This window comes from Chionomys nivalis, chromosome 9, assembly GCF_950005125.1.
Source record: "Chionomys nivalis chromosome 9, mChiNiv1.1, whole genome shotgun sequence".
Classification (NCBI taxonomy): domain Eukaryota; kingdom Metazoa; phylum Chordata; class Mammalia; order Rodentia; family Cricetidae; genus Chionomys; species Chionomys nivalis.
In genome coordinates, this window is record NC_080094.1 from 82,904,379 (window position 1) to 82,926,460 (window position 22,082).

Here is a 22,082-nt window from a genome sequence, read left to right on the forward strand (position 1 = left end):
CAGAATTAATAAAATCCTCATGCTTTTGCATCAGCTGTGGTGTGTGAGGTGGTCTCTGGGGGCGACTCTTCCTCGGTGTTTGGACGCTAGAGTACAACACTACGTGATCTTGACCAGTTTATTAGAGCGCTAGGAACTGAGCCCAGAGTTTTGTGCATCTTAGGCAAGCACTCTATCAACAGAGTAAACACGCTACATCCCTGCAGACATCTTATTTTGAGGGAAAAAAAACACTTGTAGTTTTACACATACATGTAAAAGTATCATTTGCAAATGGAGATACTTGAAAAGCTGAGGTTAGACTACTCTGTGAGAATATGGGTAACATGATTTGTGAACTAAACGTTGCTTAGAGGTGCAGTGCTTAGTTGGTATGTTATAAACTTCTATATGCTCAGAGAAAAAAAGGAAAGAAAGAAAGAAAGAAAGAAAGAAAGAAAGAAAGAAAGAAAGAAAGAAAGAAAGAAAGAAAGAAATGGCTTCATCCACCAATAACTCCATCAACTTCCTTTGGGAAGATTTTCTGAGTGTGGAATTAACCTTCAACTTTACAATAAATGACTGCTTGTTCTGACAAAGACGACGTTGGTCTAATCAGACCAAACAAGAGAGATCAGATCAGAGTAAAGATCTTCAAACCTCTAGGATCCTTTTCACACTGGAGAGCTCCTAACTAGAAAGGCTATGGGCAGGAGTCCACACCAACCTGGGATGTGCTGATAGCCTTTTTTTTTTTTTTTTTTTTTTTTTTTGCACGATAGCTGGAACACTCGATAGCTCACTGTTGTGCTAGTTGTTGTTCTAGTAGGTTCTCCTTGTGGAGCTACTCCCCTGCAAGTAGTAGGGTAATGATCCCCCGAGTTTCTTCCTGTTATAATCATCAACTGGACACAGAACTTCCAGTGCTAAAATTGTGACAGCCCTGAGCAAACTAGGATAGTCCATCCCCCTAAAAATAGACCTTATCACTGTCAATCACATGGGAAGAATTTAGAAAGACTAAACAAAGAAATTTGAACTTGAGAATGTTAATTTTGAGTCTGTCATCTCTTATATATACAATTCTGTAAAATCCTGGTAGAATCTAGAAAATAAAACAGGATGGGGACAAGGATGGGGACACACACAGTGGGTAGTATCTTCCAGTTTCTTTTCTTTTTCCCAGAACTTAGAGGGCTGAGGCAGGTGGGTGGAAACTTTGATGCTAGCATAGGTTATAGACCTTAAGAGGGAGACAAAACAAGCTTTCGTTAAGTTTTGCAGAACATGAAGTTATAACTCCAAGTAGAGTGTCTGCTTAGTGTATGCTAGGTTCTGGGTTTGATTTCCCAGCAATTAAATAAATAAACAAAACAAAGGTCAGCATGGTAGCACATCTTTAATCCCAGCCCTCGCAGGCAGAGGCAGAGACAGGTGGATCTCTGAGTTTGAGGCCAGCCTGATCTAGAGTACACTCCAGTACAGCCAGGGCTACACAGAGAAACCCTGACTCAAAAAACAAAACAAAGCAAACAAGAGGCTGGGTGTGACCTTTAATCCCAGCACTCCAGAGGCAGAGAGGCAGGTGGATTTCTATGAGTTCAAGCCCAGCCTGGTCTATTGGGTGAGTTCTAGGTCAGATTACAAAGTCAGACAAAACAAACAAACAAAAACAAAGAACAAAATCAAAGCTGGCACAGTGGCACACGCCTGTCCTCCCCATGCTTGGGAGGCTAAATTAGGAATATGCTGAATTTGAGGCTACCCTGAGCTAAACAGTCTGTACCAGGCAAGCCATGGCTGCATAAGATCATATCTCAAACTAAATAGAAAAAAATGCAGGAAGAAGAAACTGTAACAAAGTCTTCGCTGTGTAATGCTCAAACCTCGTCTCCAGCAGCTATTCACGGCCTGCCTCTAGGACTTGCTTCACGCACTGAGTGCGCTCTCCCGCCACGAGACTCGCTCTTCACAGGGTCGGGAAGGATGAGAAATAGCATTTGGGACGGAAATAAACAGCGGATAATAGTCCATAATTGTTTTTAATCTTAGGGATGAGTCACCCTCAATTTATTTCCAGATTTCTTCTGTCATCAGCTGTTTACTTTGAAGATCCCCAGATTAACACTGCCAAAGGCAGGTAGAAAATGATCCAAGAGACCAATTCTGAGGTGTCACATGGCTGAGAATCTGGGAACAAGACAATCCTCAGGAAAATCTTTTTAGTCCCAGCAAAGACATTGAAGTGTGAACCTAATTCACACTTCTATTATCCCGATTAGGATATTTTTACAACAGTGAAGTTTCAGAACAAGACTTGCTAGAGCATATTCACTTCCTGGGAAGTGCTGTCTATCATTCTACATATAATATTCTAGGTCTAGCTCCAGAGTTTATGTCAAGTCATGCTTTATACCTCTGCTTTTTAAAGATGGGGCTACCATAGTGGCCCAGGCTGGCCTGAAATCACAATATAACCACCTCTGCCTCCTGAGTACTGGGATTGTAAGCAAGAGCCACTATGACTGGCTCTATGGCCCTTTTTCTCCCCGGAACTGTCCTCTCTACAAAGAATTCCAAAATAGACTACATTAATATTCTCACACCATAGCTTTATAAAAAATAACCAAGGCTGGTCTGGTGGCATAATCTGTAATCCCAGCAACTCAGGAGGCTGAGGCAGGATGATTATGAGTTTAAGGCCTGTCTAGGCTAGTGAGTTCAAGGCCAGCTTGAGCAACAAAGTAATAAAATGAAACGTAAGCTAAGGGTATAGTTTAGAGGTAGAGCAGAGAAAGGACTCTTAAATTCAATCGCACTGCCACATTAAAAATGGAAGAGGAGGACCAGGCAGAGGTGGGAGGCCTTAACCCCAGCGCTTGGGAGGCAGAGGCAGGCAGGTCTCTTGTGAATTCGAGGCCAGCCTGGTCTACAGACCTAGTTCCAGGACAGCCAAGGCTGTTACACAGAAAAACACTGTCTGGGGGGAGGGGGAAAGGAGGATGTCAGGCCAGCAAGATACATCAGCAGATAGACACTTGCTACCAAGTCTGCTGAGTTTAATCTCTAGACTCACAGAGTGGAAGGACAGAAGTGACCCCCACAAGTTGTCCTCTGACCTTCACACAGGCACCATGTACCACATACACACACAAAATAAATGAATAAGTGCTATTTTTAAAAAGAAATGTCGCTGGGTGGTGTGGTGGTGGCACACACCTTTAATCCCAGCACATGGGTGGCAGAGACAGGTGGATCTCTGTGAGTTTGAGGCCAGCCTGGTCTACAGAACTAGATCCAGGACAAGCTCCAAAGCTATAGAGAAACCCTGTCTCAATCCCCTACCACCCAAAAGTAGTCTAGTTAGATATGAATTTTGTAAACTTGTGGGAATCTCTTGTTGAACTGCCAGGGTCTTTAGATTCTCTGTAAAATATAAACGTGGTGCTTTAACTATATTTAAATTATCGTCTTTACCCCCATTTGGCCTCTGACTCTGACTCAAGAGTGAACTAGGAGACTGGAGTTCAGATGTTCCCCTCAGGAACTAGATCCAAATCATGGTCCAATTAGTGCTGGCACACTCAGAATGGTGGCTTCCGCCTGTCCTTAATGTCCTCTTCAGAACATCCTACAGATGCAGACTAGCAGTTCCTTTCTCCTCATTTCAACTAGTTCTAGGAATCAGTACTTCACACTCACTAGGCAAGTATTCACTTAGATTATTCCTCAACTAAAGTCATTCTATTTGCCCATGTAGACAGCAAAGGTGAGAAACAAGATATCAGGTACCAGGCACGATGTCGTACACCAGGCAGAATCAGGGTACCACGCATGATGTCATACACCTGTCACCAGGCAGAATCAGGGTACCAGGCATGATGTCATACACCTGTCACCAGGCAGAATCAGGGTACCAGGCATGATGTCATACACCTGTCACCAGGCAGAATCAGGGTACCAGGCATGATGTCGTACACCTGTCACCAGGCAGAATCAGGGTACCAGGCACGATGTCGTACACCTGTCACCAGGCAGAATCAGGGTACCAGGCATGATGTCGTACACCTGTCACCAGGCAGAATCAGGGTACCAGGCACGATGTCGTACACCTGTCACCAGGCAGAATCAGGGTACCAGGCATGATGTCGTACACCTGTCACCCAGCATCGGAGAGGCTGAAGAAGGAGAGCTGTTACAAGGGCCAGGCCAACCTGGGCAATGTAGTGAGCACCAGGGCAGTCTGTGCTATCAGTTTTGAGAAGAAAAGTCTCTAGCAAGAAAAGAAGGGTGGAGGGAGGGAGGGGAGAAAGGAAGGAGGAAGGAAATGAAGAAATCAGGAAAAACATTGTTTTCATTTGAGATCTCCAGAACAACAAATGCTTTGGTTATGTGCTGTTCTCCTTTACTACGGTTTTACAGTTGCAGCCAGAGAACAGTAAAGAGTGGTGCACAGTGTGGGCCTCACTGCACATCAGGGAAACAGAATGGTGCACAGCGTGGACCTCACTGCACTGCCCATCAGGGAAACAGAATGGTGCACAGCGTGGACCTCACTGCACACCAGGGAAACAGAATGGTGCACAGCGTGGACCTCACTGCACTGCACATCAGGGAAACAGAATGGTGCACAGCGTGGCCTCACTGCACACCAGGGAAACAGAATGGTGCCCAGCGTGGGCCTCACTGCACACCAGGGAAACAGAATGGTGCCCAGCGTGGACCTCACTGCACACCAGGGAAACAGAATGGTGCACAGCGTGGACCTCACTGCACATCAGGGAAACAGAATGGTGCCCAGCGTGGGCCTCACTGCACACCAGGGAAACAGAATGGTGCCCAGCGTGGCCTCACTGCACTGCACACCAGGGAAACAGAGTGGTGCCCAGCGTGGCCTCACCGCACATCAGGGAAACGTCTCGTTTCGGTCTAGTTGACTGACATTTGCTGGCATGCCTTCCCCCACCTCCTGCCCTTCTAAAACACTGAATGTTAATTTATGACAAGTGTGCACATTCAGTCTCACTGGATGCCAGAACCTGGTGATGGGCTGGTAAGGGGAAAGTCTCCTTCTTCTACCTTCCACACTAGCTGAAGTGAGTGAGCATTAGTTCCTGCCGGATTCGGTCAGCCTCCAAATCCAGGGACTCCGTTAGCTCACACTCGCCCTCAGGTGACTGTTCAATGGGTCCGGTCACTGGAGAGGACCAAACATCCATCCCATGTTCCAGGGAAATGTTATGAAGGACACAACAAGCCAAGATGATGTGGCTGGATTTTTCCGGCGAGTACTGCAGTGCTCCCTTCGATCCATCCAGGCATCGGAACCTAGAGCAGAGGGCTCGCAAAGTCTTCTCAATCACACTGTGAGTTGCAGAATGGGCCCTGTTATAGCGATACTCTGCTGGGGTTTCAGCAACACGAAGTGGAGTCATGAGCCAGGTGCGGAGAAAGAAGGAACTGTCACCTGAGTGAAAGGACAAAGAAATGTGGCTGTGAAGGATCACATACAAGATGTGAGTTCAGGAAGGATGTGGTGACACATGACTGTAATCTCAGTGCTCAAGATGTTGAGACAGGAAGACTGCCTCAAGTTCTAGGCCAGTCTGAACTACACTTGAGACCTTGTCTCTCAGAAAAAAAAAGTGAAAATTGGAAATACAGTGAGTAAGGCAGGGCCAAAGCACACCATACCATAATAACCAAGAGAAAAATGCTGCCCTGAGAAAGCATGAAGAAGGGCTAAAGCAATGGCTCAGCGGCTAAGACTATGGGCTGTTCTTGCAGAGGACCTGGATTCAATTTCCAGCACCTATATGTGGCTTACAACAATCTATAACTCCACTTCTGGGAAATCAACACTATTTTGGTCTCCAAGGATACCAGAGACACACACAGAGTACACATACATATATGTAGGTAAACTCTCATACACACAAAATAAAAATAAATAATTTTAGCCGGGCGGTGGTGGCTCATGCTTTTAATCCCAGCACTTGGGAGGCAGAGGAAGGTGGATCTCTGTGAGTTAAGGCTAGCCTGCTCTACAGAGAAAGTTCCAGGATAGGCTCCAAGCTACAGAGAAACTCTATCTCATAAAAATAACAAACAAGCCGGGCGGTGGTGGCGCACGCCTTTAATCCCAGCACTCGGGAGGCAGAGACAGGCGGATCTCTGTGAGTTCGAGACCAGCCTGGTCTACAAGAGCTAGTTCCAGGACAGACTCCAAAACCACAGAGAAACCCTGTCTCAAAAAACCAAAAAAAAAAAAAAAATAACAAACAAACAATTTTATTTTATTAATTATTTTTCAAGACAGTGTTTCTCTTTAGCTTTGGAGCCTGTCCTGGAACTAGCTCTTGTAGACCAGGCTGGACTCGAACTCACAGAGATCCACCTGCCTCTGCCTCCCGAGTGCTGGGATTAAAAGCATGTGCCACCACTGCCTGCCTTTATTTTATTTTATTTTTTAAGATTTATTTACTTATGTATACAACATTCTGCCGCCATGTATGCCCACACACCAGAAGAGGGCGCTAGATCTCATTACAGATGGGTGTGAGCCACCACTGTGGTTGTTGGGAATTGACTCAACCTCTGGAAGAGCAGCCAGAGCTCTTAACCTCTGAGCCATCTCTGCAGCCCAAACAAACAATTTTTTTTTTATTATGTATACAATATTCTTTCTGCGTATATGCCTGAAGGCCAGAAGAGGGCACCAGACCTCATTACGGATGGTTGTGAGCCACCATGTGGTTGCTGGGAATTGAACTCAGGACCTTTGGAAGAGCAGGCAATGCTCTTAACCGCTGAGCCATCTCTCCAGCCCCCCAAACAAACAATTTTAAATGAAGGCGTGAACTACTGCTGATTGGCTCCTTTCCCCCACTCCTTGAAGCTTGTTCTCTGCCCACAGTTCTTCACCCTCCCTCCCTTTTCTCCATGGTGGAGGTGATGGTAGGTGATGAATGTCAAGGCTACAAATCAACCCCACATAACTGGCACAAGCCAGTAATGCCTATACTTGGGAGTCTAAGGCAGGAGGATGACCAGTGAGGCCAGCCTTGTCTATACAGTAAAAGTCCATCTCAAAAACAATAAAGTATACCACTGTGAAAAGCATAAGGCACTGTTACCTGGCAATATCTTTGACTAAAACCACCTGAGAAAATAGCTGACAGCTAATAAAATTCAAATCTGGTTCCTACAGCTGTAGTAATGAGGTAGAAATGCAGGAACCAGACCCTTGGCTTTTTCTTTCTTGGTGTTTTTTTCTTTTTTTGCCATGCTGGGAGAGAACTCAAGGCCTTGTACATGTCAGAGCAGGGCTCTGCCTCTGCCTTGCAGCAGCCCTCGGAACCCTCTGCCCTGCAGCAGCCCTCGGAACCCCTCTGCCCTGCAGCAGCCCTCGGAACCCCTCTGCCCTGCAGCAGCCCTCGGAACCCCCTCTGCACTGCAACAGCCCTCGGAACCCCCTCTGCCCTGCAGCAGCCCTCGGAACCCCCTAGGCCCTACAGCAGCCCTCGGAACCCCTCTGCCCTGCAACAGCCCTCGGAACCCTCTGCCCTGCAGCAGCCCTCGGAACCCTCTGCCCTGCAGCAGCCCTCGTAACCCCTCTGCCCTGCAGCAGCCCTCGGAACCCCTCTGCCCTACAGCAGCCCTCGGAACCCCCTCTGCCCTGCAGCAGCCCTCGGAACCCCCTCTGCCCTGCAGCAGCCCTCGGAACCCTCTGCCCTACAGCAGCCCTCGGAACCCCCTCTGCCCTACAGCAGACCTCGGAACCCCCTCTGCCCTGCAGCAGCCCTCGGAACCCCTCTGCCCTGCAGCAGCCCTCGGAACCCTCTGCCCTGCAGCAGCCCTCGGAACCCCTCTGCCCTGCAGCAGCCCTCGGAACCCTCTGCCCTGCAGCAGCCCTCGGAACCCCCTCTGCCCTGCAGCAGCCCTCGGAACCCCCTCTGCCCTGCAGCAGCCCTCGGAACCCCCTCTGCCCTGCAGCAGCCCTCGGAACCCCCTCTGCCCTGCAGCAGCCCTCGGAACCCCTCTGCCCTGCAGCAGCCCTCGGAACCCCCTCTGCCCTGCAGCAGCCCTCGGAACCCCTCTGCCCTGCAGCAGCCCTCGGAACCCCCTCTGCCCTGCAGCAGCCCTCGGAACCCCCTCTGCCCTGCAGCAGCCCTCGGAACCCCTCTGCCCTGCAGCAGCCCTCGGAACCCCCTCTGCCCTGCAGCAGCCCTCAGAATCCCCTCTGACTTTTTTGTATTTACTTTTCTTTTTCTTGAAATAGTTTCATGTAGCCCAGGCTAGCCTGGACCTTCCAGACAGCTGAGGATAACCTTCAATTCCTGATCCTCCTTCCTTTACCTCCCAAGTGCTGGAATTATAGGTATGTATGCCACTATTCCCAGTGAGTTTTCAAATTGAAAGATACTGTTCTTTATAAAAGGCTTAATAAAGGGGCTGGAGAGATGGCTCAGAGGTTACGAGCACTGGCTGCTCTTCCAGAGGTCCTGAGTTCAATTCCCAGCAACCACATGGTGGCTCACAACCATCTGTAATGAGAGCTGGTGCCCTCTTCTGGCTGGCAGGCATATGTGCAGGCAGAACATTGTATACATAATAAATAAATTTTTTTTTTAAAAAAAGCCTAATAAAAATGATCAAAGGTCAGATGTGGTAGCATATATCTTTAATCCCAACATTCACGAGGCATGGGCAGGCAGGCAGATTTCTATGAGTTTGAAGCCAGCCTCGTCTATACAGTGAGACCCTGTCTCAAACAAACTACACCCCCCAAAAAATTCAAACAAAATACTAATTTTACAATCTCTGTAACATGAGATCTAAGACACGCATGAAGAAAAGTTCCAGTCTCACTGTTCCCTTTCATGTCTGAAAGCGTGACCTAGGGATTCCATACACTTGGCAATGATCTCTCCCAGTGCTGAGAAGACTCAGTAGCCATCAGAACTCAGGGGTGCCGCATGCTGGGAGACCGCGATCACATGAGCTGGAGGAACATGAGTGTGACGATGCGAAGGAACCAGAAGTGGATCGAGTGATACAAAAGGCATTTCCTGTAAGTGACCCTTATCAAAAGATCCTGGGAAGGCCTCAGAAAAGCAAACACAAATGGAGAGCAAAGTCCTAGTTCAAAGCACAGCGTTTCTATAATGTTTAAATGTCCTGACTTCAAACAAACAAAGCAGCTCACACAGAGGTGTGACTTCCCTACCCCCCCAAGACTGGGTCTCATTACATAGTCCTGGCTGTCCTGGAACTCACTCTGTAGACCACGCTGGCCTCTAACTCACAGAGATCACCTGCTTCTGCCACCAGAGTCCTAAGATTAAAGGTGTGAGTCACCATGCCCAGCGAGGTGCAACATTTTATAAATCCCCATCGGATACTGGGCCCTGAATTCCAAAGTGCTGTACTCCTGTCCCATCATCAAGTTCAGTAAATAGTCAGATGGTTAAGACAGAGATGGGCACTGCTCTAAAAATAATAAAAAGACTTCTTTCATTTTATTTAGGATCTTATGTTTCTAAGACTGGATTAGCTGAAAATAACTGAGATGTCTCACAAAATTTAAAGCTTATATTTAGTTGGTTTTCTTTTTTGAGACAGTCTCATTCTGTAGACCTAAAACTCTCTGTGTAGCTCAAGCTGACCTCAAATTCACAGCAATCCTCCTGCCTCGGCCTCCTAAATGCTGGGATTATAAACATGAGCTACCACACCTGGCTTTCTCCCCAACCACTTTTGTTTTGAATCCAGGGTCTCGTGCAGGTCAGGTCCCTGAGCTTCTGATACTTGTCTCTGCCTCTCACATGTGGGATTACAGGAGTACACCAATTCCACTCTTCTTTGAACTGAACTCACTCTTTCTAAACACTAAATTCTTTAAAATGAATGAATGTAGAAGTCATGCGATGGTGGCGCACAAGTCTTCAATCCCAGCACTTGGGAGACAGAGGCAGGCAGTTCCCAGTGAGTTCAAGGCCAGCCTGCTCTACAGAGCGAATCCAGGACAGTCAGGACTGTTACACAGAGAAACCCTGTCTCGAAATAGAAACAGAAATTGATGTAGAACCGGCTATGATGTAATCCAGCACCTAAGAGGCAAGCTTGACGTCAGCCAGGGCAGAAAAGCGAGGGCTGGGGAGAAGCGGATGCTGGACACTAGATGCTCAGTACAAAGGGCCTGATACGAATAAGAAGCCTGGGGATCCAGCTTTGATCCCTGGAACCCACGTGTGGAAACAGAGCGCTAACTCCTACAAACTGTCCTCTGATCTGCACATAAATATAAAAATGTTTTAAAAGGATACTGTAAACAATGGGAGCAACACTTGTGCAGACTTAGCAATAATACCTATGACATAATGGACATCTACCACGTAGTAGGGACTATAAATAGGTGAGAAGCACTTTTTGAGCTTAGAATAAGACCCTTTCTCAAAAAATTTAAAAAAAATCCAGGAACTGGACAAGATGGCTCCGTGGGTAAAGCACTTTGCCAATGAGCCTGGCAAGCTTTTTTTTGGTTTTTCGAGACAGGGTTTCTCTGTGGTTTTGGAGCCTGTCCTGGAACTAGCTCTTGTAGACCAGGCTGGTCTCGAACTCACAGAGATCCGCCTGCCTCTGCCTCCCGAGTGCTGGGATTAAAGGCGTGCGCCACCATCGCCCGGCTGAGCCTGACAAGCTAAATTCAATCCCTGGAACACAGAGAGCTGAAGAGAGAGCCAATTCCACAAAGTTTTCTGACCTTCACACAAATGCTAAGGAATGTGTGCACCTAACACACATCACATGTACAACACACTCATGTACAGTAACAACATCAACATAACTCACTAGCTGCTTATAGTTCAAGCACTGCTGGAAAACAGACCATGAGGGGATCAGGATCAGATAGGAAACGGGTTATAAATGCTTATGTGATCACTCCGTCACCCAGAAGACGTTCTGGGAGATCTAACCCAAAGCTGCTTAATAGCAGCAGCCTAAGAGCTGGAGAAACGAGGACTGGAGCCGAACTGTTTAGAGACTGGGAGTTTAGGTGACGCGTCTACAGGGACAGCTGAGGATGACACCAGGAAGGAGTTTAGGTGACGCGTCTACAGGAGCAGCTGAGGAGGACACCAGGAAGGGACGCTTCAGAAGTAGCTTAAATATTCTGTGCCTGTGCCTCTTAGGTTCCTCTTTTGTAAAAAAAAAAAAAAAAAAAAAATTGATATTATTCAACTTTTGTTAAAGCAGGGTCTCAGGAGTCTGAGGCTGGGGGATTATGAGTTCAAGGCCAGACTGGAAGACCTGTTGAAATCCTGTCAAGAGAAAAAATAAAAAGTAGCAGTAGGTGTTGCATGGAAAACGGTGCATGTAACTGAGGAGAATCAGAGGCTGGAACCCACCAGTGTGCCAGCAGTCTGCCCACAGGGAACTGGGGAGGCTTTTCTTTAAAAGAGAAGGTAAACATTAGAGACAGGCATTTCCTGCGTATCTGCTACGTGTTAAGCACCTCACTCTGATCATATGCTGTACCGATAGATTAGTGATTTCGCACTAATAAAGAGGTATTCTAACACTTGATAAATTTTGTTCCGGTAAGTTCTCACTATGAGGTTGATGCTGTCTTGAAACTTACAACCTGCCTCAGCATCTTAAAACCTTCCTACACGTTTCGTTTTCTCCTTTTCATCTTTTTTTTTCTTTTCTTGAGACAGGATCCATTGTAGCCTAGTGTAATATACAATATACTGGCAAATTGTCATATGCTGTTTGAGCTCACTGAAACACTCCCTCCAAGTTCAGAACCAAGCACATTTGTCTCACTGCTGTCCAAGGCTCCCTGTCTGGGGATGTGCTGCCTGCTCCAAACTCTGTAATGAGGAGAGAAAAGAACAGCAAGCCAGCCCAGGAGTAAAACATCTTGTTCTTGGAACATAGAAGGCGAACCATGTCAACAGACCTTACTATTATTTAGTGTGATATAAAGAGCCTACAGTGAGGAAGACAAGCTGGACGAAGTCCAACATGGAAAGCTCACCCACAGACAGAACGCAATCTGAAACTTCAGAGGACTGCCTCAGCTTTCCCAGTCACTTCCTATTGGACATCTGTAAGCCTCTGATTTGATGATACCACCCTCTCTCACATATGCGCTCTCTGTCTCTCTCTTTCTCTCTCTCTCTCACACACACACACACACACAGAGAGAGAGAGAGAGAGAGAGAGAGAGAGAGAGAGAGAGAGAAAATCACTTGCTATTTACTCTTTTACTCTTGTTTGCCATATACTTAAAACTCACTCATTTAAAACTAAAAGCACGGCTTTTACAGGTCACGCTCTGGACTGTACAGAATTCCCAGGTTTGCCATGACCTTAATAAGAGAGCAGAAACTGGTCCTGAACTCTCCATCTTCCTGCCCAATCTCCCAAGTGCTTTATTACAGGTTAGGCACTGCTGTGCCTGGCTTTTTCCTTTTGATTTAGGTTAGAACTGCTGGGATCAAGTGATTTCTCTTGCATCCATCTCTGCAATATTTGACACCATGCTCAACACTAACAAATTATTCCACTCTTAAACATAATATATTGTGCTGCGCATGGTGGAATATGGCTTTAATCCCAGCCCTCAGGAGGCAGAGGTAGGTGGATCTCTGTGCATTTAAGGTCAGACTGGTCTACAGATCAAGTTCCTTGAAAACCAGGGCTACATGAAGAAACCCTGTCTCTAAAAACCAAAACAAACAACAAATAACATGTTGTGCATAACATAACCTCTGTCCTGCTGTTGCTTACCTAAGAGTAAAGCTTAGGGGCTAGAGTGATAACTCAGTAGTAGAGCTCTGGCCACTCTTTCAGAGGACCTGGGATTGGTCCCCAACCCAACCCAGGCTGGCCTAGAGCGAACAGAGATCCTTTTGCCTCTTTCTTCAGTACCATTGTGCATATCTAACACTTTTAAATGTTGTTCCCCCGAGACACTGGGTTTCTCTGTGTTGCCCTGGTTGTCCTGCAACTTGCTTTGTAGACCAGGCTGGCCTCGAACTCACAGAGATCCCCCTGCTTCTGCTTCCCAAATGCTGAGATCAAAGGCATGCACCACCACCATCCAGCTAAATTTTTTAAATCACATTTATTTAGTATGTGGGGCTGGGACAAAACTGCCCTGCAAATGTGTAGAGGTCAGAGGGCAATTTGCCAGAACCAGTTCTCTGCTTCCTCCACGTGGAGACTGAAGTCAAGTCTCAGGCTTGGTGGCAAGTGCCTTTACAGATAAATCATCTTGCCACCCTCTTTTGTTGTTTTGTTTGGGGAGGCGGGGAATGGTCTCTTAGAGGCGTGCCCAAATTGTGCCTAGAATTTGAGCCTCCCCAGTCCTGGGATTACAAGTAAATACAACACCCAGCTTAAATATTGTTTTTGTTTAAAATCTTAAACATCTATTTTATATGTATGGGCGTTGTGCCTGCAAGTGCATTTGTCTCTATTCCATGTGCATGCCTTGTGCTAAGGAGGAGAAAAGGCACTGAATCCCTTGGAATTGGAGTTGTGGGTGACTGAAAGCCTTCGTGCGCGTGCTGGGAATCAAATCCAGGTCCTCTGCAAGAACAAGTGCTTTTTTTTTTTTTTTTCCATTTTTTGAGATAAGGTTTCTCTGTAGCTTTGGAGCCTGTCCTAAAACTAGCTCTGTAGACCAGGCTGACCTCTAACTCACAGAGATCCAGCTGTCTCTGCCTCCCAAGTGCTGGGATTAAAGGTGTGTGCCACCACCGCCCAGCAAGAACAAGTGCTCTTAACCATTGAACATACGTCTCCATCCCTTAAATATTGATTTATTTTTAATCAAGATACAAAGGTGGAAGGTTCAGTAGTAGAAGCCTTGCCTGATCAAACCTTAGGTTTGATCCCTAGTATAGAAATAGTATAAAAATAACTATGAGGGTGTGGTGGTATACACTTTTACCCTAGCTCGTGGGAAGCAAAGGAAAGTGAATGTCTGAGTTCAAGGTCAGCCTGTCTACAGGGCTAGCAATAATAATGAAAGAAAAACATGAAGGCTCAGAGAGTTCTCCTGAGGCTACACAGAGGAAGTATGAAGACAAAGAGCAAGACTACAGAATAGAATCTTGGACTCCCCCCACTCTATGGCGTAACTTCTCTCTGGGTATAAACTGAAGATTTACACATACAAACTTACCAAGAAGCCAGCTATCTTTATGCACCCCAGTTTCAAACTGACTGCTTAGAGAAGACTGCTGTAGCACGGAACAGTCCTGCAGGCTACCTGGCCAGCGTGTCTCCACAGCCATTAGTGCCCCTCTGATGTCACACACCACCAGACAGTTCAAAGAATGCAGACCCTTGCGGTTCACATAAGAGAGGTCTTCAGCATTCGGCGCCTTGATTGCCACGTGGATACAGTCAACCACCCCTATGACTCCCGGCATCCCTGCCAGCCCACAGAACTCATCCTTCAGAGACTGGACGGCGGCCTCATCCGCTGGAAAGTGAATAAACTGTGAGGCCCTGTCCACGAGGGCCTCAGTGACATTGGCAACACATCGGCTCATGGAGGCTTGACTAATTCCAATTGCATCTCCCATCCGAGTCTGGAAGGAGCCCGAGGTATAGAAGCCCAATGCTGCCAGGATCTGAGTTTCTGGGCTAATAGCCCTAGATCGCTGAGTAGGTCGAGAAAGACTTGCCCCCAAGAGTTCCACTAAGTAGTAAATGAACTGTCGTGGAAATCCATACGTGGACATCAAATATTCATCAGTCATATCATCCAGCTTAAAACGGTCCAAGGTCCGATGACCTCGGCCATACAGCAAGAGATCACAGTCAAGCACTGTTATTGGTATAGCCATAGCCAATGTAGATAGATATACACGTCTGTTTTTTCTGAATTTTTCCCAACGAACAGGTTGGCAAAAGAAGTGTCAGAATTCAACAGCTAAACCATCGGTTAAATGGCTCTGGCATTTAAAATCTTCTTCCTGTAAAGTAATTAAAAGAAAAAAAAAACAATTAGAGTTGAGTGGTGGTGGTGCACACCTTTAATACCAGGATTTGGGAGGCAGAGGCAGGCGGATCTGAGTTTGAGGTCAGCCTCGTATACAGAGTGAGTTCCAGGACAGCCAAGGCTACACAGAAAAACCCTGTGTTGAAAGCAAAAAAGAAACAAAAACAAAAAGGAAAAGATAAAATAATTAGAAACCTACCAAAACCATAGGAACTGACTCAAAACTACAACACCTTTCCAGCAATTCACTTTTTGTTGTTGTTGTTGTTTGTTTGTTTTTCGAGACAGCGTTTCTCTGTAGCTTTGGTGCCCGTCCTGGAACTAGCTCTTGTAGACCAGGCCTGCCTCTGCCTCCCGAGTGCTGGGATTAAAGGCGTGCACCACCATCGCCCGACAGCAATTCACTTTTTAAGCCTGGATTTTTCTACACTAACTCACCGATATATGACAAATTTGGCCTGATTTTCAGACAATAGGAGTTCAATCTCAATGACTCATTTCATGCTTGGCATTTCAACTGAGAACAGCAAAAGATTAAAGCAGGTGATGGTCTGTGCGGCAGCTTCGTCATTGAAGTTCTTTTTCCAAAGCCCTATGTAGCTCCACCTTGTAAGTACAAGACTGATGTGGGAGTGCTCAAACCAGTCTAACTAGGAAGGTAGGAGGAAAGAAGTCCTTGACCCTGCCTGGGGACCTACTTCGTCTGCTGTGACTGGCATTCCCTTTATCTCTATTTTTTGTTAGTTTGTTTGTTTGTTTTTCGAGGCAGGGTTTCTCTGTAGCTTTGGAGCCTGTCCTGGAACTAGCTCTGTAGACCAGGCTGGCCTCAAACTCAGAGATCCGCCTGCCCCTACAGGGATTAATGGCCTGCGCCACCACCGCCCAGCCTCCGCCTATCTCAAGGGGTCCAAATCCCCAGGCAGAAGGTTAGAAAGGAAGGCTAGCCAGTATGAAAAGAAAAGGAGAAACAGGCTGAGAGAAACAAGTTTGGAAAGCCAAGGCCACTTTCACAACCCGCTTTCAAAATATTATTAAGGTCAGAGAGAGGGCTCCGAGGGCACTGGGGTGGGCTGCGAAGACTGAGAAAATGAGCCTATATTCCTGACATAGTGGAAGGCAAGAACTGTCTGACGCAATTTTGTCCTGACGTCCACATCCCTGCCACAGCACGCCCCTCCTCCAATACGTAAACATACATTTTGAAAAAGTTTATTCCTTTAAAGGTTGTGCAATGAAAAGATACCAAACCCAGGCATGGTGGCTCACTGTAATTGCAGTACATGGGAGGTGAACGCAATGGGAGTGCGAGGCAAGCCTGGACTATGAGAGAGCCAGCCAAAAAAAAGAATAATAAAACAGACTCCCAAGACTGGCCCAGCGCTAAGAGTAACGTCTGTAAAGTTGGAAGCTGGGGAAGCAATATGGCCGCGTGTTCCAGGACATCTTGAGCAACAGGACCTTCTAATCTAACCTGAGTTACACAGAGAGAGTCGGCGGCGGCAGGCACGAGATCGCCGCAGCGGCAGAGTTACCGGGAGCGCACCCCGCCCGCCCGCCCAGCCCGAGAAGCCCTCCTCCGGAACCCGCGGCGGCGCACAGGCCGCCACGCTGCGCAACAGCGGCACCGCCCCCTACACGTCAGCGGCCGCCGCGACCTGCGCTTTGCTCCGAACATTCCACACGGAGCCCGAATGGTCTCGAGCTCCCAAAATTCCTTTCCATGCACTCTTCTTTTCTAAGAGGCTTTAAAATTGTGCAAAAGATTTATTTCTGGAAAGAAACCAACTTTCATGGAGACTCTGAGAGACTAAATAGGGCGTCTTGCTGTAGCGAAAGTGCAACTGCTGTTTGACAGCTGCATTTCCCATACAGCGCCCTCTCTCCCCACCGCCTGCACCGAAGCGGATGAAAACAAACACTAACGATGGCGGCGCCGGCGGGCGACTGGTTGGTGGCTTAGGGCGGAAGAGATCGCTTGACGCGTGAAGAAACAGCTCTGAGGAAAACTAGTTGACATCGGCCCGACAGTTTGCTCAGTTCTTGGAGTCAGGAGCCTCGTAAAGCGTGAGGTATCTCTCTACCACCTGTGCTGCTTATACCGCCCTGGAGCGCGGAACCCTCAGCCGGGAGGCGCGGTTGGCCGGCTCCAGGCCCCGGCCTCCGGAATGAGAGGTACGTGCCGTAGCTTCCCAGGTACTCACTTTTGGGAGTAATAACCTCCAGATGTTTCAGTGACCCCGAGTGGGAGGTCACTTTTCTGCATCCTCTGGGCCACCTCCTTGGGGACGCCCAAGCCGACCAGCGGAGGTTCAGCTGCCTAACCCCATCATTAAGTTTTCTACGGGAAATTGGTTTGGTGTAGACCCTGCTGGTTCTTGAGAGGTCCCAACCGTTACAGAAGTCCCCCAAAACTTCCTTGCTGCTTTCTTAGCTATTTTGGTTAAGTCAAGAAGGTCTGTTGGAGATAATTTATAGGGCCGTAAGTAGGGCTTGGATACCACGATGAGTAAGGTAGGTTTTCATTCGATCAAAAAAAAAAAAAAATTGAGCCGGGCGGTGGTGGCGCACGCCTTTATTCCCAGCACTTGGGAGGCAGAGGCAGGCGGATCTCTGTGAGTTCGAGACCAGCCTGGTCTACAAGAGCTAGTTCCAGGACAGGCTCCAAAACCACAGAGAAACCCTGTCTAGAAAAAACAACAACAACAACAACAAAAAATTGAGTGCCAAATATGTGCTCCGCGTGTAGGTGAGGGTGACTGTTGACTAGTGAAAGAAAAAGGGGCCCAAAGTTCACGACAGTCTTCTTACTGGCAGTGGAACGACCTGTGGAAACCTGCGACCCAGTCTCATTAAATAACCCTGGGTACGTAAGAGGCTCAGAGCCTCCGTGGGCTCATTACTGTCACAGCTCGGTTTTCCTTAGTCACTCAGCTCCCAGTTCATCTGCTCAATTCAATCTGAACATTTCTTTTGCTCCCTTTTCTCGCTCCCCAGTGAACAGCCTGTCACGTTGCTCTCTTCTGGGTTTCAGTTATGCTCCTGCCTCAGCCTCCTCAGTAGCTGGGACTACCGACTCAGGCTTTCACCCGACCTAGTTTGGGAGAGATGAAACAGGGTCCAGCTACGTAGTCTAGGTTGGCCTTGAATTACTACTCCTCCATCCCCAGAGCCAAATTCAGGGTTTATCAAACATATGCCACCTTGTCTGGCTCTTGGAATTCTCTTAATTACTTATGTGTGTATATATCTGTGTGTGTATCTGCGTCTTTGTCTGCCTCCCCAGTGTTGGCATGCAGCATCATGGTCACCCAAACAGTACTTTTTATTTAGTTTTTGCCGCTATTGGTTTTGAGAGAGGATCTTACTAAAACGCAGGCTGGCCTTCACTCTAGAGCAGGAAGTGGCCTTGAACTTCTGAACCTCTTAGCCTCCTGAATACTGGGATTATAGGCAAGAACCACCATACCCAACACTAAACCCTGAGTTTAAATCTTATAAAGGCTTGTAAGTCATTAAGTTTTTCCAGATCTTTTTAAATACCTGCCTGTCTGTCCCCATAGAGTTCCTGTGAACGGTTTGTTAAGGAAGTCTTCTGAGGGCCGGTGGAGGCTGCACAGGCAGTTTCTTATAATAGTATCCCTTAGTCACTATTTTCCACTACTTAGGAAAACAGTTCAGTGGCCATGTCCAATTTCTCATGAGTAAAAGTAGATGTCTGAGCCAAAGTTAATAGAAGCTGGGGATGGGGAAAAATTAAAAAAAGAATTAATAGTAGTTAGAACAGAATTATGGTTTTAAAGATGCTGCTCCCACTTTGGTTCACATATACTTGAACAAAATGCAGAGGTAACGGTCATTTTACAGTCTTTCTAATTTTAAGGAGTTTCAGCTTCTTCCCCCATTAGTATTGCCAGTAGCTCTTCAGTCATTTAAAGATAATTTTTTAAAAAGATTTATTTATTATGTATACAACATTCCTTTTATGTATGCTTGCGCACCAGAAGAGGGCACCAGATCTCATTATAGCTGGTTGTGAGCCACCACGTGGTTGCTGGGAATTGAACTCAGGACCTCTGGAAGAGCAGTCCATGCTCTTAACCTCTGAGCCATCTCTCCAGACCCGAAAGTGAGATTGGTTTTTTTGTTCTTGTTGTTTTGTTTGTTTTGGAATTTTTGAGACAGGGTTTCTCTGTAGTTTTTGGAACCTGTCCTGTAACTCAAGCTGTAGACCAGGTTGGCCTTGAACTCGCCTGCCTCTGCCTCCCCAGTGCTGGGATTAGAGGCTTAATTTAAAATGGTATTAAGATTAGAGAATTCAAGGCCAGGGTAGCATCCCAGGATTTTAATCAGTGAGCTCAAGGCCAACCTACCTGGTCTACTGACTGAGTTTCAAGACGCCAGAGATGTGTGTTGAGAATCTGTCTCGAAAAAAGAAAGAAAAAAAAGATACTCTGTTTTAAATAACTTTAACTTTTAGTATTTTCATGTTTACCTTTTATCTACCTCTCTTTAATGTGCTTGTGCGTAAGTCTGTTTGTGTCTGTGTGTTCTGTGAATAGGCATGTGGGAAGGTTCTCTCCACCATGAGGGTACAGAGTTCAAGCTCACGTCCCCAGGCCTGGTTGCAAACACCTTTACCTTTACCCACTGATCCCTCACACCATCCCTCTAGGCATTTTTTTCCTCCATGTATTTTATTGATGTGTTGTTTAGTGTGTAAACATCCATGGCTGTTATATTTCTACAGATTATATCTAATTTTTCCAGCAGAAATTCTTTTTTTGTTTTGTTTTGTTTTGTTTTGTTTTTGTTTTTCCGAGACAGGGTTTCTCTGTAGCTTTGGAGCCTGTCCTGGAACTCCCTTTGTAGACCAGGCTGGCCTCGGTCACTCGGGGTCGAACTCTTTCCCCTGCGTGGGTTATGAGTCTCGGCCCCAGTGCACTGGTTCCCGTCCCATCTCATCGATAAAAGCCTCATGTGATTGCAGCAAGGACGGTCTCTCGTGAGTTACTGGGGGCCATGTTACCCCGAGACTTGAGTGAGAGTCTCCCCACTGGGGTCTTTCAGGAGTCTCAGTTGAGTGAGTGTGACTTTCTTTATTGGTCTGTGGGAGACTGGTCTACATGGGCTTGTGTATGAGTTAGCCAACAAGCAGCATCTTCCGTGGATCCTGCTGTGTTCCTTTGCGGGTGAGTACCCTGGTCAGAGGCGATAACAGCACGGGATGGCAAACAAGCAGACCTTTGGGTTCCAGCTTCAAGTTCTTGCTCTCACTTCCTCGGTGTTGGACTGGAGGTATAGCATTAAATACCCGTGACTTGATAGAGCCTAGCGGTATGGGTCTATTCGATCTTGACTAAGTTATTTTCACCAGGTGTGGCTAGTATCCAGACCTGATATTTCCGCTATTGAGAAGTGAAAGACCCGGATAAATCCAGACCCCTCGTGTTAGCAGGAAAAATAGAGCCAAAAATCTACCAGGAAGAGAAGGGCCAAAAATCTAGGTTGGCCAGTTCAGTGACTCTGTTTCAGGAACTAGCTGAAGATAAAGTTAGATTATAATCTTGAGAATAATCTTGAGAAACAGGGAGTTACCCCCTTGTGATTATTACTGGTATTTTTGGAATTTTCCAATGACACCCTCCCTTTGGATTGCTGTGTTTGGTTTCTTCCCTTAAATACCCCTTCTCCCAGCTACTGGGGTCGAACTCTTCACCCCTGCATGGGAAATGAGTTTCGGCCCCAGTGAAATGGTTCCTGTTCTGTCAATAAACCTCGTGTGATTGCAGCAAGGACGGTCTCTTTCAGAAGTAGATCCGTTTCCACCTCAAACCAGTCTCAAGATCCAACTAGGAGTACCCTTAGGCAGATAACGATGGATTCCATCAGGGCGTGGTTTGCCTACAGAATGTTTTAGTCTAGGATGTGAGCACTACTTGTCTGGTTCTGGCAACAGAAAGTTTAGCTAAGAATGTGGTCTGTTCATTTCCTTTTATCATGTTAAGGCAGTTTTTACCTTACTCCTGTCTTTTGGGGTTAGGGTATTTAAGCAAACAGAAATTAAACATGGACGATTTTCAGTATTCACTGGAGCTCCCTCCCAGTACTACCCTAGGTTTCAGTTTTACAATTTTCACTCCTGGGGCTGGAGAGATGGCTCAGAGGTTAAGAGCATTGCCTGCTCTTCCAAAGGTCCTGAGTTCAATTCCCAGCAACCACATGGTGGCTCACAGCCATCTATAATGGGGTCTGGTGCCCTCTTCTGGCCTGCAGGCATACACACAGACAGAATATTGTATACATAATAAATAAATAAATATTTAAAAAAAAAAAAACAATTTTCACTCCTGTCTTGGTTCTCTGTAGCTTGGAAGTCTGTCCTGGAACTAGCTCTTGTAACTCGAACTCACAGAGATCCACTTGCCTCTGCCTCCCGATTGCTGTGATTTAAAGGCATGCGCTTCCACCACCCGGCTAAAAATTGTGGTTTTAAAATATATTTTGTTTTTTATAATTGTGTGTGTATGATACAGTGCATGTGTGGAAGTCAGAGAACAACTTTTAGAAGTCCAGGTGTCTCCTACCGTGTGTTTCTCGGGATCAAATTCGAGTTCTCAGACTTGGTAGCAAGTACCTTTACCTGCTGAGCCGTCTCACTGACCCTCTTTGAGTCAGAGTCTTCTATTACCAACGGCCTTAAATTCCTTATAGAACCAGTTGGTGACCCAGGACCTTTTTTTAAAAAAATATTTATTAATTAATTTATTTATTTTACACTGGTGTTTTGTCTTCATGGATGTCTGTGTGAAGGTGTCAGATCCCCTAGAACTGGAGTTACAGACAGTTGTGAGCTGCCATGTAGGTGCTGGGAATTGAACCCAGGTCCTCTGGAAGAGCATCCAGTGCCCGTAACTGCTGAACTACCTCTCCAGCCTCCAACCCAGGCCTCTTTGTGGATCACAGAGAAGCACACTGCCGTTGAGTTCAGTTTGTTTCAGATGGAAAAAGATCAAACTACCAGTATGGTGGCGCACGCCCTTCATCTCAGCACTCATGAGGCAGAGGCAAGCAGATC

General features: G+C 46.7%; 2 protein-coding genes across 8 annotated transcripts in view; one reads left to right on the plus strand and one right to left on the minus strand.

Annotated features, from left to right (window-relative positions):
* Window positions 1-1,121: 1,121 nt before the first annotated feature.
* Window positions 1,122-16,541, minus strand: Harbi1 (harbinger transposase derived 1). 2 transcript variants are annotated; one of them, XM_057781878.1, is made up of 3 exons: window positions 16,479-16,541; window positions 14,183-14,981; window positions 1,122-5,446 (listed from the first exon to the last, which is right to left on the minus strand). In XM_057781878.1, exons 2-3 carry the CDS (start codon window positions 14,850-14,852, stop codon window positions 5,067-5,069), a joined length of 1,050 nt encoding a protein of 349 aa, XP_057637861.1. In that variant the 5' UTR covers window positions 14,853-14,981; window positions 16,479-16,541; the 3' UTR covers window positions 1,122-5,066. The 2 variants fall into 2 exon arrangements, with proteins under 2 accessions (XP_057637861.1, XP_057637860.1); XM_057781877.1 differs by lacking the exon at window positions 16,479-16,541 and adding an exon at window positions 15,446-15,883.
* Window positions 16,542-16,852: 311 nt separating this feature from the next.
* Window positions 16,853-22,082, plus strand: part of Atg13 (autophagy related 13) — a 34,971-nt gene continuing 29,741 nt past the window's right edge. For 2 of the 6 annotated variants that reach the window (XM_057780716.1, XM_057780718.1), the window contains exon 1: window positions 16,854-17,179. The gene's annotated coding sequence lies outside the window, so the exon portion shown is untranslated. Of the gene's footprint in view, window positions 17,180-22,082 lie in introns of all 6 variants that reach the window. The other 4 variants (XM_057780719.1, XM_057780720.1, XM_057780717.1 and 1 more) reach the window with 3 other exon arrangements.